The sequence below is a fragment of the Hyaena hyaena genome, unplaced genomic scaffold (assembly GCF_003009895.1).
Source record: "Hyaena hyaena isolate Hyena2069 unplaced genomic scaffold, ASM300989v1 scaffold_262, whole genome shotgun sequence".
Classification (NCBI taxonomy): Eukaryota; Metazoa; Chordata; class Mammalia; order Carnivora; family Hyaenidae; genus Hyaena; species Hyaena hyaena.
In genome coordinates this window covers 515943-539912 of record NW_024080895.1, presented here as the reverse complement: position 1 = coordinate 539912, position 23970 = coordinate 515943, and the positions used below count along the sequence as shown (strand labels likewise).

The 23970-nt window shown below is 37.9% G+C and overlaps 1 protein-coding gene across 4 annotated transcripts in view; it reads left to right on the top strand.

The window, feature by feature from the left end:
- Positions 1-10498: 10498 nt before the first annotated feature.
- Positions 10499-23970, top strand: part of CNOT2 (CCR4-NOT transcription complex subunit 2) — a 130119-nt gene continuing 116647 nt past the window's right edge. Inside the window, exon 1 of one of the 4 annotated variants that reach the window (XM_039245613.1) lies at positions 10499-10559. Coding sequence is in view for 2 of the 4 variants with exons in the window: in XM_039245611.1 (XP_039101542.1) it covers positions 12209-12234 (26 nt within the window). In the remaining 2 variants the exon portion in view is untranslated. Of the gene's footprint in view, positions 10560-12193; positions 12235-23970 lie in introns of those variants that run through there. The other 3 variants (XM_039245612.1, XM_039245611.1, XM_039245614.1) reach the window with 3 other exon arrangements.

Genomic DNA, 23970 nt, shown 5'->3' with positions numbered 1-23970 from the left:
ATGATTATTAATCTCTAATGACTTCCAGCTCGGCAAAACAATATTTGTTACTTTAAAATTAATGTTATTAACTTCAAATATTTTAGTCTAATTTCTATTATTTCTGGTTTAATAGTTAAAAAAGAGCTATCAGTACAGGCTTACACTAAGTTTTCTATGTGCACATAGCACATATTAGGGTATCTCTAAAATATTTATCATATTTAGGCACTCAAAATAATTGTTATAGAGTGTTCCTATATTATTCAAGACTGAGGAACAGTACTACATAATCTGTGTGGCTGGTAGATAATAGGAACTCAATAATTGTTACTTGAAACAGAATTTTAATGATCTGGTTCTCCATATTTATTCATTTGGTTGATTCAGCCAGACTATCTTGGAGTTTCTTTCTCATGATAAAAGCACTGAACCTACAGGAGGTTTTAGTGTTTCTTAGACTTTTTCACTAGGGAACACTTAGAGAATGTTATGAAGTCTATGGACTCGTTCCCCCAAAGCCCATATATATATATATATATATATGGGCTTTGTGTGTATATATATATGTATATATATATATAGTAAACAGCATACATTTTTTATTTTTATTTTTTATATTTTTAATAGTTTATTGTCAAGTTGGTTTCCATATGACACCCAGTGCTCATCCCCACAAGTGCCCTCCTCCATGCCCATCACCCCCTTTCCCCTCCCTCCCACCCCCATCTGTCCTCAGTTTGTTCTCAGCATTCAAGAGTCTCTCATGGTTTGCCTCCCTCCCTCTCCTCCACTATTTCTCCCCTTCTTCTCCCCCACGGTCCTCCATTAAGTTCTTCCTAATCCACCTGTACGTGCAAACATATGGTATCTGTCCTTCTCTGCCTTATTTCGCTCAGCATAACACCCTCAAGGTCCATCCATGTTGCTACACATGGGCAGATTTCATTCTTTCTCATTGACATCTAGTATTCCATTGTATAGATGAACCACATCTTCTTGATCCACTCATCAGTTGATGGACACATAGGCTCTTTCCATGTTTTAGCTATTGTGGAGAGTGCTGCTGTGAACATTGGGGTACATGTGCCCCTATGCATCAGCACTCCTGTATCCCTTGGGTAAACTCCTAGCAGTGCTATTGCTGGGTTCTAGGGGAGTTCTATTGTTAGTTTTTTGAGGAACCTCCACACTGTTTTCCAGAGGGTCTTGCCCAGTTTACATTCTCACCAACAGTGTAGGAGGGTGCCCGTTTCTCCACATCCTTGCCAGCATCTAGAGTCCTCTGATTTGTTCCTTTCAGCCACTCTGACTGGCATGAGGTGGTATCTCAGTGTGGTTTTGATTTCTATTTCCCTGATGAGGAGGGATGTTGAGCATTGTTTCATGTGTCTGTCTGCATACATTTTTTAAAAAGAGAGAACAGGCTGTGAAGTTGGAAATAATCTATATAATTGAAGGCAACTTTTCTTCTTAGAGTCTCCATTTCCTCATCTGTACAGTGTGAATACTACTTCTCTTATGTTATGCAGCTAGATGAATGAAATCATGTAATTATGGTCCTTGCAATTTAGTAGATGCTAAATAAAGTGGTAGCTATATTTATTATCAGGCCAATACTGATCTCCTATTTTATCTCTAATTACTCTTTGAGGTTTTCTTGTGCTGATTAGTTTGTTACAGCTACTTTCTAGTTCCAAGGATCTTATATTTTCCCCACTGGTTACCTTGTTTTTTCCTTCTGGGCTACCTATTTTTACAGATGATAGTGATCCACAAAAGCACTGGTGAGTAATAACATCTTTAATGTTCAGGTCAGAATGTTAAGCAGCTTTAACATTACTGTGATCAATACCAAAGGTGATGAGTAATAAATAGTAATTCAATACAAGAATAAGGATATTGGAAGGGCAAAATATGGGTCACAAGTTTAAACTGGAGAAGATCTGCTACAAACAAGAACATGGAGGAAATTATACTATTATATCAGATAGTTTCTTGAGAATTACATGACAATAATAGATGTGTGGCACATAACTGAGTCAATCACATTTGAATGAATGATAAATGGATACCAAGTCAGAACATAACATTGTATTCAGATGAGAAAACATTTATTCTATTATTGTTATATTAAAAGCATCCTTTTATGTTTATATCTGGAAAATAGTTCTCCGAGGCTGTAGAAAATTTACGAAGAGTTCAGAAAGAGTGCCATAGAAAATAATGCAAAGCTTTGGAAACACAATTATAAGAGAAATCCTTATATAGCAAACTCTAAGAGACTGTCCAAATTCTTTTATCTACTTGTTTTCATTGTTATTTTGGTTTTTTTCATTTTGGTATTTTTAAGCATCAAATGTTGCATGAAATGCATAGGTGACAGGTTGAGGATAAAAGTTTTTCTGTGTGTTTGATACAGTGTCACTACAGACATCATAATGAGATTTCACAAAATGCTGAAGTTTAAGATTCTCAAGTACTATGAAATGCTTTTATAAATAAACAGTAACCAATATGTAGAGAATATATTAAAAAGTGATCTTAAGAAGAATATGTACAAAGGTGGTTCAATTAGTGAAGCGTCAGACTCTTGGTTTCAGCTCAGGTCAGGACCTCACGACTTGTGGGTTTGAACCCTGCATCGGTCTCTGTGCTGACAGTGTAGAATTTGCTTGGGATTTTCTGTCTCCCCCTCACTCTGCCCCTTCCTGCTCATGCTCTCTCTCTCTCTCAAAAATAAACTTCTTTTTAAAAAAAGAATATGTACAACAGAATATATTCTCCCTCCCCAAATTATGGCCTTATTAGAGATGTTGGTCATTTATCTTCATAAATGACTCATTTTAGAATGGTGGCTGCTTGAAGTACAGTATGTCCTGGCTTTTTTCCCCCCTTAATGTTTAGATATTATGCTCTTATGAGTTTATGCAATTTTTAAAAATATGCATAGAAGCTGAGCTAGTAATCCAGTAACAGATTTTGAGTTCTATTGAATTTGTTACGGACTGGGAAGATGAGTTACAGGCTTTATTCCCTTCATATTTTGAAAGATTTCAGAGTTGAACACCAGTATATTAAACCTGTTGCTGACTTTTCTTAAACCTTAGCAATAAGGCATCTTGGTATATGTATTATTAAATATTTATCCCTCTTACTGAACAGACTTATCTGTGATAAACATTTTGCTTGTTTAAATGAAACTGGTATCACATGTACTCAAAGAAAATTTCCAATGCAGTTTTTGAGAAATGAATTAACTGTTCATGTTTAACCAGATAATTGACAGTTTTTAAAAAAAAAGTTTTAAAATTATTAACCAAGTTACTTACTTTTTATTTCAAAGATGACTGTTTCTGATATATATTAAATGTGTATAACTTTTTGTGCCAGACTTTTGACTGTTTTCAAGCACTGTAACGTGTGATGGCTGGTTAGAAACAATAATATATTAAGATTTCTACTTACCCCTTTCAGGACTGAACTATATCTATTTATTAAAAAAAATTTTTTTGGTGTGTTTTAAGTAATCTCTACACCCAACATGGGGCTCGAACTTATGACCCGGAGGTTGAGTCACATGCTCACCGACTGAGCCAGCCAAGTGTCCTGAACTGTCTCTCTCTAAAAAATTTTGCCCATGTGATGTTTGTCTGCATTCAGTACTATGGTGGTCCAGAGTTGGGTTTATAGACTCATTTTTAGTTTACTTCTTGTAAACTAATATTTAGTCCTTAAGGGGTTTCTTTTACAAACTCTGTGGTATAACATTTATTAGTAATCAGATAGAAAACTGAGCAAGTTTATACCATGATTTTGTAGGGAAAAATGTACTAAGCTCTATATTTCATCCATGAACAATTTGCAGCGTGGGCAGTTTCAAGGAATAACAATAAAATCCAAAAACAAAAAAGCAGTGTAAAACTTTTAACTTAAGTTAAAAATAAAATATCTCCAGGGTGCCTGGGTGGCTCAGCTGGTTGAGTCCAACTCTTGGTTTTGGCTCAGGTCATGATCTTGCAGTTTCATGGGTTTGAGCCCCGCATCGGATCAGGCTGTGTGCTGACCTTGTGGAGCCTGCTTGAGATTCTCTCCCCACCTCCCACTGTCTGCCCCTCCCCTACTTATGCTGTCTCTCTCAAAATAAACTTAAAATAAAAAATAAAAATAAAACAACATAAAACAGCTCCTGAGAGCAAGAGTTATTGAGTAAGATGGGATCCTTTCAAGTAGGGGTGTTTCTTTCAGGACCAAGATTTTCTTGGGCGCTACAGACTTCATAACCTTTATTGTTTAATTGTCTTTGTAATCTTCATCCTCTTTTACACTGAGTGTATTTTCATTTTAAGTTCCTCTGTTACAAAACATGTTAATGTTCAGCATTTGAATAGCTATCTAAGGCCATTACTCTTCAAAAACCACAGATAATACTTTTTTTAGCCTATTGTGTATATAAATTTCTTCCATTCCTATCATGTTAGTATTTAATCTGTTTTTCTTTTAAACAGATTTCAGTTAATAAAAATTAAAAAAAATTAATGTTTATTTTTGAGACAGAGCATGAGTGGGGTAGAGGCAGAGACAGAGAGGGGGAGACACAGAATTTGAAGCTGGCTTCAGGCTCTGAGCTGTAAGTACAGAGCCCGACTTTGGCCTTCAACTCAGGAACTGCAAGATCATGACCTGAGCCAAAGTCTGATGCTTAATCCACTGAGCCACCCAGGTGCCCCTAAATTTCCTTTTAAATCTTTATTTTTGAGAGAGAGAGACAAAGTGAGAGCAGGAGAGGAACAGAGAGAGATGGAGACCGAGAATCTGAAGCAGGCTCCAGGCTCTGAGCTGTCAGTACAGAGCCCGACTCTGTACTCACAAACCGTGAGTTCCTGACCCGTGCAGAGGTCGGATGCTTATCCAACTGAGCCACCCAGGCGCCCTATTTCTTGTGTTTTAGATTGATTTACTATTATATAGTCATTGACTCTGGAAACTTTGGGGGGGGGGATTTTTACTTTTTTAAGTGGAAGATACTTTATAATTCATACGTGGATAGAATTGGCATCTTTATTAAGAAAATATCTTAACCATGCGTTAAAACATTCAACAGTTAACACAGACGAGAAAGCAAAGAAAAAAGTATTCTGCTGATTCTTTTGCCTGATGTGGGGAAAAGACTTTTATTGTATGAAAGTGATTTGAATGGGTAAAAACATTAATTTTGAGAGGATTCATAGTTTTTTTGATTCATAATTTAAAGTAATTATGTTTGCAAGAGCAGTAATGTTAGGTGATAAAAGTGGGCATAAGAAATATACTACAAATGATTCTATTTAACTTATTTTTTTTTCCTTTTTGGTGCTGACTAAACTTTGGAAATGGATTCATTAGTAGTGGCTTATTATTTGCTCTGCATTTTAAAACACTCCAAAATCCTGCCACCTTATTCTACAAAAATTCCACTAGCCCCCTTCTGCTTAGTCTGGTTCTAGTTGCTGGCCCATGCTCATTTCTGCTTCTAAGCTGGCCCAAATTGCTTTATGTCCCCCCCAAATTTATAAGGTGCTAATCCCCATTACCTCAGAATGTCATTATATTTGGATATAGAACTTTAAAAATGTAATTAATGATAAATGAGGTCATATAAGTATGTCCTAATTCAATATAACTAGTGTTCTTATAAAAAGGGGAAATTTGGGAACAAATTCACATACAAGGTGACTACCATGTAAACATGAAAAGGGCTATCTACAAGTCAAGGACAAGGCTCTGGGAAGAAACCAACCCTGTCTCAGAATTCTAGCCTCCACACTGTGAGCAAATGCATTTGTTGTTGAAGCCACCCAGCTGGTGGTACTCGGCACTTGGCAGCCCGAGCACAGGGCCTGCCATTGCTCACGTTATTCCCCTCACTGAAAATGACCCTTCCTTCCATCCCCAACTATGCAGTCATTTAACGTGGATGTTAAACAACTACTTGGTGAAATTATCCCTGACAGTTGTCTCTTTTTTTCTGATCTAACAGAAAATCTAGTCTGAACTACAGATTTTAGCAGTTCCTAGCATATAAAGTAGACGTAAGGATTTCAGGAGTTAATATAGGTAAAATGCTTACAACAGTGCCCGGCATGTAGTGAATCTGAAGTATTTGCTACATCTGTTGCTGCTATTACTGTCTTAAATAGAAGATAAAATACACAATAATTGATAATTATTTGTGAGACATAGGGAAGAAAAAGGATAAAAGATATGCTTGGCAACTGAGTATGCGGTACTACTGTTCCAAATTGTCTACTCGTTTTTTATAAAGAAAGAAACAGCCTTTTCATCAGTATTAATCAAAATTTTTTATTGTATGAAAATTAAAAAACAATGAAATAGAAAAAATAAAAATAGATGTAGATAAAAATACTTTTCCAAGGCTGAATTAATACTTTGCACACAATGTTAGATCTCTGTGAGAGTTACACATTTCTACTAAACTGGAATTACAGTTGACAACACGGGTTTAAACTGCATGGGTCCGCTTATACAGATTTTTTTCGATAAATATTGCACAATACTGTGAACTTATTTTCCTTATGATATTCTTAAAGTTTTTTCTAGCTTCCTTTATCGTAAAAATACAGCATATAATGCATATAATGTACAAAATATATTAACTGTTTATATTATCCATAAGGCTTCTTTCTGGTCAACAGTACACTATAAAGCAATTTTTGATTATGGAGGGGAGGGAAGTTAGGCATCCAACCCCTGCATTCTTGAAGGATCAACTGTACATTTTGAAACTTTCTCTTCACACTTAATACATAAGGTCAATAAAATTTCCTCCACATCATTTTTAATGATTGAATACTGTTCTAAGCAAGTAGCTTAATTTATTTAAGGAATATCTTAAGCAGGAATGAATACTCTTGCAATCAATTTGTTACACATATTCTTATTTCCTTATGATAAATTTCTAGAAGAGGAACTGCCCGGTCAAATGCGCATGCCCAAGGCTTCTGATACATACTGTCAAATTGCACTCTAGAAGTGTGCGCATTTATATACTGGTAAGTTTAAGAAGCTGTTTCTCTGAACTCTTGCCAGTACTAACAAGACATAGTCACTTGTTAAAATAACACGTGAAGACCAAATTAATGTGTAACATGTGTTATGTCACTCACAAGTAGGACTATTAAACTTTTATATCACCATTCAAAGCTTAGGATTCTTACCTACATTTTAGATAAAGAATCTGAGATCCAGTAAGTTACATAATAAATCAGACCACTACATGATGGAAATTTCTGTTCCATATGTGATATTTAGTACTCTTTCTAATTTGCCAGTCAGCCCTACTAATTAAGCTGTTTTTCCTATAAGAGTCTTATCAATTTCACTGAAAAAAGGTATACATCTTCATTATCTAGGGTTGGAAGCTAGTACATTCCATTAGTTTAGCACCAGTTTTCCTAGCTGCTTCTGAGCTTGCATTTTATTTAAAAAATTTTTTTTTAACGTTTTTCACTTTTGAGAGAGAGCGTGTGCCTGAGAGGGAGACAGAGCATGAGCAGGGGAGGGGCAGAGGGAGAGGCAGACACAGAACTTGAAGCAGGCTCCAGGCTCTGAGCTGCCAGAACAGAGCCCCCTGATATGGGACTCGAACTCATGAACCATGAGATCAGGACTTGAGCTGAAGTAGGACACTCAACAGAGTGAGCTACCCAGGCGCCCCAGGATTTTCCTTATTATGTGAAGGAAACCTTTCAAGACATTTAAAATAAGCAAAAAAAAAAAGTTTACCTAATCTTGGAGAAGACTCTATTTCATTCATTCAATGGTTTATTTATTCACTGTCTCATTCATTCAATAGTACTTAACTAATGGCTACTACATGTGGGGGATAAAGCAGTGAACAATACAGATGTAGCCCCTGCCCCCTTGGAACGGAAGATTTTCCTAGGGTAAAGAGAAACAGATAATAAAGATAATGATAAATTATAAATGTTATTTAAAAATAGAGTACATGGGAAAAGGAGCTACTTTATATATGGTGGCCAAGGAAGGCCTGTCAGAGATTGTTCTTCTTCTTCTTATTTATTTAAGAAGGAGAGAGAATGATAGCATGCAGGGCAGAGACAGAGAAAGTCCTAAACAGGCTCTGCGTTGTCTCAACCTGAAGGATGAGAATGAGTTTGCTACATAGGAACAAAGAAAGTATATCCCAGGCAGAAAAGAATAGCAAGTGCAAAAAGTATAAAGGTCTGGAGATGGAGTATCAGTTAATATTAAATTCAATTGAGAAGAGACCCTAAATAAAGGCTTTAATAAGGTAGAAATTTATTTTCCTCATATCAAAATCTGAATGTAGGGGTGCCTGGGTGGCTCAGTCAGTTGAGTATCTGAATCTTTGATTTCCACTCAGGTCATGATCCCAAGGTTGTGGGATCGAGCCCTGCATCCATGGAGCCTGTGTGGGATTCCCTCACTCCCTCTCCTCCACTAGCGCTCTCTTTCTCTCTCTCTATATAAAAAAAAATATGAACATGAAGGGTGCAGGATGGGTATCTTGCTCCAGAAAGGTCTCAAGAACCCAGGTTCGCACCAGTTTAAGGTTTTGCCTACAGCCCAAATTGGCAGCTGGAGTTGCAGGCCATCACAACCGTCTTCCGTGGTGCAGGATGTTAGGAGAAGAAACACAGGCTCGAATGCGTGCACCCGCTCTATTTTAAGGAGGGTTTTGAAGGGGTGGCACATGACATAGTTGCTTGTATGCCACTGGCCATAACTACCACATGGCTAGAGAGGATGGAGAACAGTCTTCATTCTGGACAGCCCTGTGTCCATGTCTGGAAATATGAAAACAATTTTAGGGGACAAGTAACAGCCTCCGCTACAGGCTGGAAAGAGCTTGGAGCACGACCCAAACAGGAAGTGTCGAGAAGGGTGAGAACAGGATACAGTTGGAGTGCATACAGGTAGAGGCATATCCAGTCTTAGAACACATCATCTTAGGAAGAGAACGCTGAAGAGGCAGGGAGGAACTGCTGGGGATCGGGGAGGAAGGGACTTAAGGAGGTGGTGTTCCTCCTTGAATTCTCCTGAAGTAAAACACTGTGAAGCAGCATGTTTAATGAAGTGAATAATCAGGCAAAACATTTTCTAATGGGAACATCAGCACCGTTCAGAGTTTAACTTACATCACACAACATTTAATGACATGTCAAAATACCTTGCATTCTGTGACAAAGTCACCTTTTAATTATAATAGCCTCATCTTTCTTGCTATTCAAGACTGACAGATACCCTCTGCCCTTCACTGAAAAGCTTTAAACTGGATTATAGTGAGGTTTTTTTTTTTTTTTTTTGGAAATAGGTGATTTTATAGAAGAAAAACAAGGGAAGTATAAATTTTATTTACTGCAAATGACTTGTACTTTACATTAACAAAGTCTATCACTCAAGCACAGGAGAGTAAAAACTCACTTTATGAAACTACACAATTCCAAAATACACATGCAGACGCTTCTTTTCAAAGTCCAAAAATGCCGAAAGGTAACAAAAAGGGAAGAGTTTACCGATATACACAGGAATAGAGGTTATTTCAGAGAAAACAAATTTCGTTTCACTTTGAGTGACAATTACTTTTCTGAAAAACAAAGACTTCACTCTCCTGAAGTTTCCACCAAAGCCACTGTAATTTCAAACGGTACTGCTCACAGCCCGGCCGGTCACACAAGCTTACGTGGGGACTCGGGAGTAGGAGCGAGAGAAAGTGCTATAACTCGGCAAGCGCAAGCTCATTCCATAGAGCTTTAAAAACCTGCTCCCCAAAATGCTCCCTCCCATCAAGTCAAAAAAAAAAAAAAAAAAAAGAAGGGGGATGAGTAGAAAACACCAACGGTTTCGGCGGAGGGGAACTCACTTCTCAGGAGGTGATGGTGACGTGCTGCCGGTCCCTGGAAGTGCGTGCACAAGCACCGGAGTTTGCGGGGGCTGAGGAAGGAAATCGGGACAGCGATCAGTTTTGCTTCAGGTGGTGGGAGTCGGGGGTGGGGTGGGTGTGGGGTGGGGTGGGTGCGGGGGCCGTTCCAGGCGGACGTGGGAGGGGCGTGGTGTCCGACACGAACACAAACACAAACACGCTCCGCGTCCCCAGGCAGGGCGGGCGGACGCCACCTCACCATTCCCCGCCCCTGGACCCCGGGGCGCGCTTCGGACCCAAGGCCGGTGCCTAGTGCAGAGCGACCCAGTCCCAGGGGAACTGCAGCGGCCGCAGAGGCCCTGCTCGCTATAACGGCCGCGAAGAAGCTCCGAGCCTCCCCGTCAGTCGGTGGGAGACATGCTGAAAGCCGCGGGGAAGAAGGTGAGGGAGTGAAGCGCCTCTCCCCACCCCTTCTCGAACGCGCGGGAAGCGGCCTACCCACCCCCAACCCTGTCCGGTAGGCAATCGCCGCTCCCACCTTCCGCCGCCGCTTTGAGTGAAGCCGGAACGACGGGGGTCACGGCGGGGGTCAGAGGGTAAAGGTCTTGCTCCCAGCAGCCTCCGCGGTGGATACGTCGCCATCTTGGATCCGCGGGACAAGAAAATTCATGCGGTGAGTTTTTGGCAAATTTTCGGAAGTCTGGCAGCGGGGTGCGCGGCGGGGGCGGCGGATTCGGGGCCCCCTCAAGGCTGGGGAATGCCTCGGGGCCGGTCCGGCCGCGCCCGGGGTCCGCGGGCAGCGTCCTGGCCCGCCGCTTCCCGTTGCTTTTGTCTCGGCTCCAATCGAGAGAGGGAGAGCGGAGCGGGCGGGGAGGGGGGGTGGCGGCGGTGGAGGAGGGAGGGGGTGTGTATGGGGAGGGTGGTGGACGGGACGTAAAGCGTCGCTGTACTTGGGTGGCTGCAGCGGCAGCCCTGGATCCTAGCTAGGCCCGGTCCCTTCGGCGGGCGCTGAGGTTTCTCTCAGACTGCGCTCCGCCGAGCTCCCGCCAGCGCGGAGGAGCCACCGCCGCCGCGCTGCTTCCTGGGGAAGAAGAGAAGGCGGCAGCGGCAGTGGCCGAGGAGCCCGGGTCCGCTTTAGATGGGGCTGCCGCGTTCCCAGCAGCTGCTGCGGTCTTTGGCTGTCCACGTTTTCTCAGTACACCCACATCACCTGCAACTTGTGTGTTTGTGTGCTTGTGTGTGTGTGTGTGTGTGTGTGTGTAATAGATGGTGGGGGGCGGCACACTGGACTGGCTAACGGGCCTCAGGAGCCCCCAGGCCCTGGGATACCAGAGGGTATGGTTGGTGGAAGAAGGAATGCAGCTGTGATGCTTCCTCTGCCACCGCACCGGGAAGGGTGAACCTTCAGTGGTGTGATAGAGAGGGAGACGGGATAGTCCTGGGGCGGCGGAGGAACCTGAGACGCTTCTGTTTGTGAAGTTACTAGTCCTAGGTTTCTACTTCCGCCCGGGCCTCTCCACCTTGTGCAGTCTTGGGTCTAACTTAAAAGTTTCACAGAAGAAATGTGTGGGGTTGAAAGGGGCCCACCTAGTTTTTCGTTGAGGCTCTGTGTCCATCTAGGAGAGAAAGCCTCAAATTCTTGTCCTCAGCGAATGCGATTTCTAGTTTTTCGTTTATAAAAGCACTTCCAAGGTTTTAGAGTTTGCATTTATACCATACCCTGTGGATATGGTATTACCACCACAAAAGTCTTACATACGGGTACCACCCTCTCGGAAGGAACCCAAACATCAACTTCCTTTGAATCCTAGGAGAGGCCTTTACTTTTCAACCTCCCGAAGACCGAATGCAACACATTCTGTTTCATTTTCATAGAACTCTTGGTCAGAGAACCTTAACTCCTTAATTTTCTGGACCGTTTCTATTCATGTCAACCCTTACATTCTTGGCGAAATAGTAGAAAGTACTGAGTTAAAATCTGTTCACGAGGGAGGCCATACTTGAATTTATAGTTAACAGTTGAACACATTTCCTGTTAGGCTTGATGTTAGGAATTTCTAAACCTCCAGAATCGTTAAGTGTAACTTTTGATTTGCCTTTTGAAATAACATAAGTGGAAATATAAAGTATAAGGGGATTGAAAAGAAATTTCAAAGTATCTGTTTACTTTGGGTTTAAGTTGAATTGTTTAGGAATACTTAGTATATTTGACAAGTTCTCGAACGTCAGTGAACACTTAAGCTTTTGCAGTTTTGCAAGATAACTTCATCTCAGATTTAAAGGGTTGATTCAGACTGGTTGATTCAGTCACAGAGGACTGAAATGGCTACAACATCTACGTTTGTAAGGTTAGAGGTCTACGTTCAAATATTTTTATTGAAATAATACTTAATGGACCAAGATACTTACTAAGCTTTGTATGTGGAACTCCTCTTTAGTTTGTAATTCTTATATGATATTAAGCCTAAAGAAAAAATAACAGTGTACACATAAAAAAGACAAAACTGTTCCACTTTCTTGACTTTGTAAAATTCTCATTTAATTTTAAAAAGGTACTTTTCTCATTGTATCTCCAAGGGCTTGAATTGCAGTTACTTCTGTGCATACTTTGTAATTTAAACATGAATGAGAAACTTTCACACTTTCTGCATCCCAATTAATGTTGCATCAATAAAAATAAATTATCCTAAGCAGAAGTCTTTTATTCTAACTATACTGTATAGAGATATCAGTAACCTAATCTGATACTCTTGGGGAATGAGAATTGCCAGTATGCCTAACCAAGCAACAGTCTTCAAATACAGCTTTAAAAAAATTTCAGTTTCTGTAATACTTCCGTTTTAAAGTAAATTTGTGTGGTGGAAAAAATTAGGACAAAATGCAAGAGTGTATTTATATCTCCTTCGTTTGAGAAGTACTTGATCTTGAAGATAAAATGAAACAGAATGATATTCCTCCCCAAGAGAGCTAATTACCTATGGATTTACTTAATAATTTTGGATGTTTAATTTACTTTTTCATTTTTCAGAAATATTTTACACTTAGTTATAACCTGAAATTTTCCTTGTTCAAAAGTAAATAAGTACTTCAGATTTATGAGAAGATTTCATTACTAGTGCTTCTAACCTAGTTGTTTTGGTTTTTATTTCCTCAATAGATAATGGTATTAAAGGTACTTGTATCTTGAAAGACTCTTAGAGACTCTTTCACAGCCTGTGAGAAGTTATAGTTTTGCCCTGTATAGTGACAGATTTGCTTAATAAAATTTTCTGATACTGTAGAAGAGTAGAGGCATACTTCACATCTATATATGAAATAATGAGTAGACCTCAGTAGTCTAATAAAAATGAGTTCCTTTGTTTTTTACTTTTTAAAAGAAGTGATAAATAGTATTTTTAAATTATCTTGAAATTTTGAATGTTACAAGGTTTGTTCTCTTATTACATATTTAAAAGCAAAACTTTCTGCGTGCTTGCTTAAATAGGCATTGAGGACAGCTTATGCAAATAGTGATACAGTTTTAGGAAAAGATACTACCAAATAAGATTTTGTTTGTTACCTAGACCTCTGGTGGATTTTGTAACACAAAGAATCAAAAGAAACCAAGGTACCAGGTAGGGCAATTTTACAGAGTTAATCTGAGCTGTACTGTAATTTTTGAATATAATTACATACAATATTGATATCAAGGGATCTAGTGCTGTGGTAGGAATCATTTTGGTTGATGATACAGGTGATCGTTCTTCCTTATTAAGGATAATTTCTACTTGTGATGCTTAAATAGGAATTGAATTTCATTGTGACTTTCACTAGATATTTTGAAAGAGCCATAAAATTGATGTCTTCTTTAGGGAGTCTGCCTTTGAAAAGAAACAGAATGGACATTAGGGTTTTCAATTTTTAAAATTATAATTTTTACCTTGGTTTTGTTCATTCAGCCTTTCTGCATTCAGTTTAAATGCTGTATATATTTTTTCTTGTTGCTTTAGTTTTTCTGTTTGGCATCCTTTTTTGAACAATTCCTCTCTCTGACAGGTCGTGCTGAGGTGGCTTGTTTATTTATTTACTTTGTCGTGCTGCGGTGGCTTGTTTATTTATTTACTTTGTCTATACTGTTAGGGATGACCTGGAAAAAGAATTCCTGTTATGTTTTTTTTAACAGCTTGTTCTCTGAGATGTAGACGCACATCTCTTGGCATATCACTTGGGGATACACTGAATTATGAAGTAATAAAATGGTTTAAGTGTTTTTTTGGTAATATAGCTTATATAATATGGAAATATAAAATAAGTAGGAGAAAATTTCCATTTTCTGGACATATTTGATGATTTATATACGCTTACACTTGAGATCTAAGTCTATTTAGATATAGGTAGATATTTTGGACAGCTGTATTAGTTACTTACCCAGAAAGTTTTTGTTTTCGTTTTTTTGCTTTCATATATTTTTGTGTCGGTGTGTAGGGGTACTTTTACTACCACATCTCTGTTGTTTGACAGACTTCTTATCCTTCAAAACTCTATTCTGGTGTCACTTTTTAAATGAACTTTTCCCGAGTCCCCAAATCCTTTTGTTCTGCTTTTAGTCTTTAAGCTTATATAATTAAAAGTGTCATGCTGCCTTGTAACTTACTGTCCATCCCTGCCATCTACCATAACCTCCTGTGGACTTTAAGCACCTTCCTACCTAAGAGGTAGAGTTGTGTCTTTATGTTTACATTTCTGGTACCCAGTGTAGTGCATGGTACTTAGTAGGTTATCAGTAAATATGCAGTTAGCTGAACTGGTATCAGATTGTCATTTGATTCCATGCTTTCAGAGTACTGTTTCCCAGTCCATTGACTAGAAATACCTTATTCGAAAAGGGATGGGAAGAAAGACATCCAGTATTATTTTGCTTCCCTGAGTTTTTTTCCCCTATAGTTTTGCATCTTGGGAAACTTAATAACCAGCTTCTTAGAGAAATGTATGTAGAGAAAGTGTAGGAAAGGGAAGGATAGTAATAATAAAGTGCCTCTGGTGAAGTGTTTAAGTTCACTGTATTTTGTATGGGTAAGGTCAGTGGTTGAAAGGTATTTTGAATAGACAGTTTCAGACCTGTGATGGTTAATTAAAAAACATTTTTTTTAATGTCTTATTTATTTCTGAGAGAGAGAGACTGAGAGACAGCGTGAGCAGGGGAGGGTCAGAGAGAGAGGGAGACACAGAATCTGAAACAGGCTCTAGGTTCTGAGCTGGCTGTCAGCACAGAGCCTGACATGGGGCGTGAATCCACGAACTGCGAGATCGTGACCTGAGCCGAAGTTGGACGCTTAACCGACAGAGCCACCCAGGCGACCCTGTGATGGTTAATTTTACAACTTTTTGATGTTATGATGGTACAAAAATGATATTCAATAGAAACTGTACTTCAGTTTTTGATTTTTTCTCCCCTGGGCCAGCAATAATGCTGTACAATACTCTTGTCATGATACTGGGCAGAGGCCGTGCTGTATCACAAGGGTGAATAAACAGTACACTTAAAACCACTGTCTCCATATAACCATTTTTTCCACTTTCAGTACAATATTCAATAAATTACGTGAGATTTTAAATACTTTATTATAAAAGAGGCTTCGTGGTATTCTGTCCAAGTGTAGGCTAATGTTAAGTGTTCTGAGCACATTTCACTTAGGCTAGACTAAGCTACAGTGTTTAGTAGGTTATATATGTTATGTTTTTAGCATAACGGTATTTTCAGCTTAGGATGGGTTTATCAGTGTAACCCATCATAAATGGAGGAAGATCTGTGTTTTTATTTACACAGTAATATATACTTAAAATTGCTTAACTAGGAACTCCTATTATATTTAGGCTTTTTGAAGTTAGATTCTCTACTCTCCCCTCCCCCCACTCCTCCCCAAATCTTTTTTACTTCTAAAGCTTGGCCCAATGCTTAGGAGTTCTTAGTTTAAATACCATTCTCCTTATGAAGATTAGTTAAGATGACTTAATGTAGTCTGAAACTTGAAAGCTCTGAAATTAATTTTTCATGGTGGCTAATTCCAACTGAAATTGGTAACCTAACCATGGTCTTTATTGGTCTGTCTAGTTTTCCAACATTTTGCAGGATAAATGTTGATGTGTTTGATTATTTATGCTGCCTGTGTCACTCTGGGAGGTTTGGTCGTAAATGATACATATACTATTTTAGCCTTTGAGGGTTTGAGTAAGAGATTGGACACCTGTTTTGTGTCCATTTTTTGAGATGTAGAAATCAAAGCAGAGTAAATGATACTCCTGAATTGGGTTTAGAGGAGGTGCTTGCAATTGACTTAAGATTATCTTTTTTTTATCTCTCATTTGATGTATATTTGCCAGAGACTTTTTAATGATTGAAAACTGAAGCTACAGAGAGAGAGAGAGAGAGTATATTTTTTTTAAAAGATAATTTGATCCAGTACTCGGGACACCAGTCTTCTCTGCTTTTACTGAATTGAAATGTCTTTCCTTATATTTATTGAAAGTAGATAAGAGTCACACTTAGTATTTTTTTACTTTGCCGAGGAATGATAAAATAAGCAAGACAAAATTATATGTCCTGGCAATTTAGTTAACAATGAGTAGACTTGCTTTTTTCCACACATATCAATATGCCATTTTTCCATTTATATGTTTGGATGTTGAAACATAACTCCATTTTGTATCCACATCCTGACAGAATGTAATGATTGATTATGTAATAGAATGTGTTTGGGAGAGGAACATTTGGTTTTGTGTCATATTTGGCAGAAATGTTTTTTGTGTTACTTTTTACATTGTAAGTTATGTTTATCCTTCAAATTTTTTATTTTTCTGTTAAGGAGTTTTTCAGAGTGGTATCCTAACAGTATTCAATAATTAATGCCATTCAGAGGATCTGATTCCTTTTGACTTATTTTTTTTATTGCTTAATATTTTAAAAAGTGGTTTACAACTTGCAAAGCTTGTTGTGTATATATATATATTATCATATATATTATCTCAAGTTTATTTTCATTTTTATTTTTTTATAATCTCTCTACTCATTGTGGAGCTCAGACTCACAACCCCACGATCAAGAGTTGTGTGCTCTTCCAACTAACCAGCCAGGCAACCCCATTATCTCAGTTGTACAGGGTTGTCATTTTGATGTTCATTTTTTAAATAAGGTAACATATTTTTTAACCTTTTTTTTCTTTCTTTTCTTTTTTTTTTTTTTGAGAGTACAGAGGGTGAGGGAGAGAATCCTAAGCACACTAGGTGTGGAGCCTGGAGCCTGAAATAAGGCTCCTCTATCTCACAACTGATCCTATAACTGAGTGCATGACCTGAGCCAAAATAGAGTCTAGAAGCCCAACTGACTGAGCCACCCAGGCGCCTCTTAAGTAAGGTTATATTTTACTATTAATGTAAAGGTAGAAAAATTAAGCTGTTTTGATTAGCATTAAAATTAGTAATTGGGCATTATAAAGACCATTTTATTTTTAGAGTGGACACAGCATCTAATATATTTCTTAATGTAATGTTACTCTAATGTTATTCTAGCCAAATTTATCAAATTAAGTATGTATACGTGGAAGGTTTATTTTTGTTTTTAATTGGTCATCCTGCAGATTCAGAGTAGGGTAGAAATTTGAAAGAGAAGTAGCAGGAAATTTTTTGTTTCAAGCTTGACTTTGGCAAAATAAAACAGCTCACATTTTTAAGTATTAAAATCGTATTTATCAAGAAATGCCAAAACTTTAAATAATACTGTGTTATGATAAGAGTAGGTAATATTGTATCACACTGATGCCACATTTTATAAATTCATTTATTGCACATTTATTTTGCGAGGATGTAATGTGCTGAGCAGATATGCCATGAACTTTGTCTTGATTTACTAGTGCACAAAATAGTGCTCTAGAGATATAGTGTGTTTTTTTTTTTAATATCTATTTTGAGAGAGAGAACACAAGCAAGGGAGGGGCAGAGAGAGAGAGAAGTAGAGAGAGAATCCCAACCAGGCTCTGTGCTCTAGGTATGGAGTTGGATGCGGGGCTGGAACCCACCAACCAGGAGGTTACGATCTGAGCCAAAATCAAGAGTCAGACTCCTCAACCTAACTGAGCCACGCAGGCACATCAGGGGTCGTTTGTATAATTTTATTTGAGTGAGCACGTCTGTCCTTAAGAGTAGAAAAAAATTAGAGCTATAACTTTTCTAACCTGTATCCACTTAAGAGCAATGTGGATATATTCATGAGACTTATCAAGCCAAACTTTGAGGTCTATAGCAAAACCATTATATCTGGCAGCAGAAACAGCCTCCAAAGTGTTTAAATTTGATGTCAAACGTACTGTTTTTTTAACTTTATTTATTTTGAGAGAGAGAATGCAAGCTGGTGAGGGGCAGAGAGAGAGGGAAAGAGAATCGCAAGCAGGGTCCACACTGTCAGAACTGGATGAGGGGCTCCAACCCAAGAACTGTGAGACTGTGACCTGGGCTGAAATGAAGAGTCAGATGCTTAATGGGTTGAGCCATACAGGAGCCTCTTTGTTTTTGTTTTTGTTTTTCTTTTTAATGTTTGTTTATTTCTAAGAGAGAGAGAAAGAGAGAACACAAGTGGGGGAGGGGTAGAGAGAGGGAGACACAGACCCTGAAGCAGGCTCCAGGCCCAGAGCTCTCAGCACAGAGCCTGTCTCGGGTTCAAACCTGTGAACTGTGAGATCCTGACCTCAGCAGAAGTCAGATGCTTCACTGAGCCACCCAGGAGCCCTCTTAAATGTGCTTTTGTATTCTGTACGTGTGTATATCACATATCCTAAATAGATGTATATATAAAAAACAATTGTAGTCCAGCACTTCAGAGAATCTGACCTTTGCCTACTCTTTAGGTGTTTCAGAGCATAGTTTGAAAACCACTGGTCTTGATCTCTGAAGTCACTTCCAGACTAAAATCTAGTGTTTTTAGAAAGTAAAGACTTTCATCTCTTTGCAGATACAGTATTCATAGAGTTTACTTGTTTTTCAGTAACATTTGGGTAAAAATTATTTGTTTAAATTTCAGTTTCTAGTGATTGAAAGCACCCTAGATAATTTTTATTTATTTATTTTAGCATGCTAGTTATTTTGTAGATAAATTCTTTAATAATTTGAGTGTTTATTCTCTTGTAGACATTACTGTAGCTCTGGGTATATGTGGCATTGAACAAGACAAGTCTCTGCCTTAATGGAGCTAACATTTTAGAGGGGGAGACAGAAAATAAAAAGGTAAACAATTTCAGGTAGTAGTAACTGTGATAAAGAGAATAAAGAGGTTAGATAAGGCTACAGCAGTTGATGAGGGATGAAAGGAGATCATTTTTAAGTAGGGTGATGAGGGAAGGCCTCTCTCTGGAGGTAACTTTTGAGCAGTAGCTGGAAATAAGGGAAAGTCAAATTTAGGTGATTGGTTTCCCAGGCAGAAAGAATAGAGGGCCTAAGATAGGGTAACCAGAAATTTCATAAAGAGTTACTTAGTGCCTTCAGCATAAATAGGGGTAAACCCTAAAGGGAAAAGATGATTAAGATAGTCCTTGTTTTTCAACCATGAAAAAATATTGTGGTGGACTCAGTAAATTTGTATTAAGTTTTATAGAAAGCTCTAGGGAAGAGGGATTATTTTTTATTAAGAGGCCATGATAATGTGTTCTGAATTAATGTTTTCTGGAATTAGGAGTCTATATTAGTGGAAAATTTTAAAGGGGAACAGATTTTAAACCTGTTTGCATTGAAAAATGCTTTAAGAGTTTTCAGTTTTGCAAAGTTGTACCTAGTATATTTTCCTTAGAAATTCATTAGTAATGATTTTCATGTTTAATCAGATTTCCTCGTACAGTTCAGTACACTGCCATGCACTCTTATAGGTCCTATTGAGTAATCCTTCCAAGTTCATTTTTTGTGGTGCATGCTGTGGATACAAGTTAGAGTGGAGCTGCCTTATTTGAGGGAATTAACAGAGTTTATTTCAAGGAGGAGATAATTTGAATTGGGTTCTGAAGGGTGATTTGGAGTTCACTAGTTGGGGCAGGGTACACAGCATTGCAAATTCAGAAAGCCTGGGGGAATATGTAGATTTGGAGAATGAAACAGGAATATGTAGATTTGGAGTAACCTCCGGAGAAGTTGGGTGAAGGAATGAACTTTTTACATGATGGGGAATAATTTATACATTCTTAAAACAATGCTCTTGATAATCAGATTTGTGCTTTCAGGGGGGAGTTTTAGGTTTCACAGTCAAATTATAATTAAAATTATGATTTGATGGTGTGAAATTTTTTAAGGAATTTATTTTCTTTGGTAGAAAAATTGAGTATTTTGAATTCATACTGGCAGGATTTTTTATTAGGAACTGTATGACCAAATGGGGTGCCTGGGTGGCTCAGTCTGTTAGGCATCTGGCTCTTCATTTCTTCAGCTCAGGTCATGATCTCACGGCTGTGAGATGGAGCCCTGCCTGGGGCTCCACACTGGGCGTGGAGCCTGCTTAAGATTCTCTGTCTTTCCCTCTGCCTGTCTCCAGCTTGCACACGTTCTCTCTAAACTAAAGTAATTTAAATAAATAAATAAAAGGACTATGAAACCATAGAGAGCTTTATATATATATAAGCTAAAAGCTTTAGTGGATGAAATTTGTTATATTAGGGCAGGCAAAGTTTAAATGTTATTTGACAGTATTTGCAGACATGAGATTTAACATTACTTAGATTAGAATAAAGCAAGACTTCTGAATTAGTGATAGAATTATTCATAGGAGTGGGTACTTATACAGGTATCCCCTGCTTTTCAAAAGTTCATGTTATGATGCCTCTTTGCTTTTATGAAATTACCTACATTAGTACCTGTTTTCCCTAGCAGAAAGAAGAGGTTTTTTGCTTTATGAAAAAAGGTAGAACATGAAAGTTGCATTTAGTGTTTGTTTACAGTGAGTCTCTGAGTGCGTATTGGAGCAGCAAGAGGAACCCCAAGAAGTGTAGTCCCCTCTTAGAAACTATAGTTAACACCTCTGCATCAAAGCCTCCATAGCTTTGAACTGTGTGTGTGGGCATCTTTGCTTTATCTTGATTTATTTTGTGCATTGGTTAGCAAGAGGTGTCGTCCTAAGGTTTCAGCAAAGCCTGAGAAAAGTGTTTTTGGGAGTCTGGGAATGCTCAAAACATTTTCCATATTGGGGCACCTGGGTGGCTCAAGTTGGTTAAGTGTCCGACTTCCCAGGTCATGATTTCGCGGTTTGTGAGTTCAAGCCCCACATTAGGCTGTGAGTGCAGAGCCCACTTTGGATCCTCTGTCCCCTTCTCTCTCTGCCTCTCCCCCTCTCATACGTGTGCTTGTGTGAGCATGGGTACATGCTTTCTCTGTTTCTGTCTGTCTCTCTCTCTCTGTCTCTCAAAAATAAACATGAAAAAAATTTTTCCATATAAGTCAGTGGTAATCGCTTTGCTTTACTGAAAGGTTTCATAGAAATGCTTTACTTTTGAATAGTGGAGAAACGTGTATTATGTTACTACAAGTGCTTATTTTACAATGCTTAAATATGTGTATGTGTAATTAAAATATTGTATGTGACAGTTATGCACTCATTTTAGGTTGTTAGCATTATTTATTAATTCTGCAGTGCAGGGGAAAAAAAGCGCCCAAATGTGTGTTTTCAAATAGAAAGAATTAATTCTCTGAGAATGCAGTTTGAGCAAATTAATACTTTGGCAGTATGCATTATATGTCATTTTTTCCTAAGGGAAGTTAATGAATTTTCATTGTGACTTGTAGCTGCCCAAGTTGTCTGATTGTCTATTGAGCTCATTTTTGACTGAATAAGATGGAACTGATTATAACTCCTATTAAAGAGAGTTAAATTGTCCTAGAATTTTACATGATCACCATTCTATCACTTTTAATTAGTTCTGTGATTTATCCTCCCTAAACTTCAGTTTTCTCACTTGAAAAATGTGGATAAATAGATTAGATGTAAGGAATAAAGGCTCTTTTGGGGTTTTTGTGTTTTGTTTTTGTAGGGGGTTGCTGTGCAAAGATGAGATTTTGTGGCAAATGAGAATTAGCCACAGGTTTTTCAGAGTGCATTATGCTCTTTGTATCAAATTTGTAAATGTAAACAAGGAAGATGAAGTTTTGTTCCTAAGAGTCTATACATGTTTTTCCTGCCAGGGATTTTGCTTAGATGTGTTAAGTGTTTTCTGTGGTATTTTGAGTAACATAAATACATCTTAACATTGCTCTATCTGAAGTTCTTGGCATGGTGTAGGGCATATAATAGGTAGACATTTGGTAATTCCTTTGATAAATGGGTAGATCTAATGGAGAGAGCATTAGGTGAGTGCTCAGAATTGTGTCTACCACTTACAACCTGAATTATGTTGAGTTACCTATAGCAAGTTTTTTCTCTTTGCCTCAGTTTCTATATCTTTAAAATGAATCAAGTATCTTCTTAGAATCATGTAAAGCATCTGACATTAGATTTATCAAGGTATTGGTTTATGTCTCTTTTCCTTTTTACAGAGTAAATATTCCAGAGTCTTGGAGGAAATTCAGAGAGAATATTTAACATAGAAGTTATCATTCATATTTTGAAAGTTGAGAAAGGTCACTTATCTTTGATTATATGCTCACCTTTAACAGAGAGATAATATATTGTGTTGGAAATACTACCATGCTTGGATTCAGAAAATGGGTTCCAGTCTGGGTTCCATGTATTTTTTAGCTATGTGCTTGGGCAGATCAATTAGTATTGAAGAGCCTCAACTTTTTAGTCATTTATACTTTCTAATGTTGCTGATGAGAATTGAGATTAAAAAAAAAAAGAGCATTTGGTTAATTGTAAAGTAATGTTAAAGTAGTATGGTGATATTTCCTGATTATTAATGGTTGTAATGCAGCTAGTAGTTATAAGTTGTGTGATTCATTCATTCATTTTTTACCTTATGGTGCTACTGCATTCATATGGTTTTCTCTTTATTTTTATGTAATTAAATATGTGGCTTATTGGATTTTTGGGGGGAGGGAGTGTGGAGAGTGTTCATCATAGGAGGCCAGTTAATACTTGGATATTTTTGCATGTGGAAGTACTGATTCTTTCTGTAAGTATATATGGCAGGAAGTCTACCTTATGTTCATTTCCTCTTCATTAAGGATGAGAGATGCTGAATGTTCTTTGGGTTATTCCCATTGTTTGTAACTATTTGTGTGCTTTCTCTTTATTACTGTTTCTCAAACATGTTTATGAACATTGTGCCTATTTTCCTTGCAAATGAAATTCATTTGTAATTTACAGTTAGAGAACTGAGAATGTCAGTGCAGTAGTTTGAAACTATTGTATATTCCTTGTTTATGTAATGTGTATGAATAACTTTTACTTTTTTTTTTTCTTCCCTTAATACCTGTAAGATCTCTTGGGTACTGAGTCCTTTTGAAGCATTGAGTACCATATAAGGAAAGCGGTACTAAGTAGTTGCAGTAGCAGAGTAAGGAAAGTGAATCACAGAATAATGAAATTTGGAAAATGATTATTGTTCATTGCAGGGAAAGGCATTGCTTTTACTGTCGCCCTTGTAAAATTGGAGTTAACTAAGAGTAGCTAGAGAATTTATTTTTTACAGTAGTCTACATCCTAAAAGGTATGGTTGAATGGCTTTTATTTTTAATTATATATGCCAGCCTTGCCAAATAGTACGTGTTGAAATTTCAAGACATGGTAACGATACATATTTTTGATTCTGCAAAATTAAATTGACAGTTTTGACACTATATCAGAAATAGTTTACCTTTTGATTTATCAATTGGTTCAGAAAAAGAACAGTTAAATTCTCTTGATTTCTAACATTATTCCAATTAATATATTGAGAAATTGAACTTTATTTAATTTTATTTTGAGAGAGAAGGTGCAAGTGAGCAAGGGGGGGAGAGAGAGAGAGAGAAAGAGAGAGAGAATCCCAGGAGGGACAGAGAGCTGGGGGAAGAGAGAGAGAAGCCGGTTCACCCAAAGCAGGGCTTGAGTTCACCCAATGTGGGAGTCGAACTCCCAAACTGTGGAAGCATGACTTGAGCTAAAG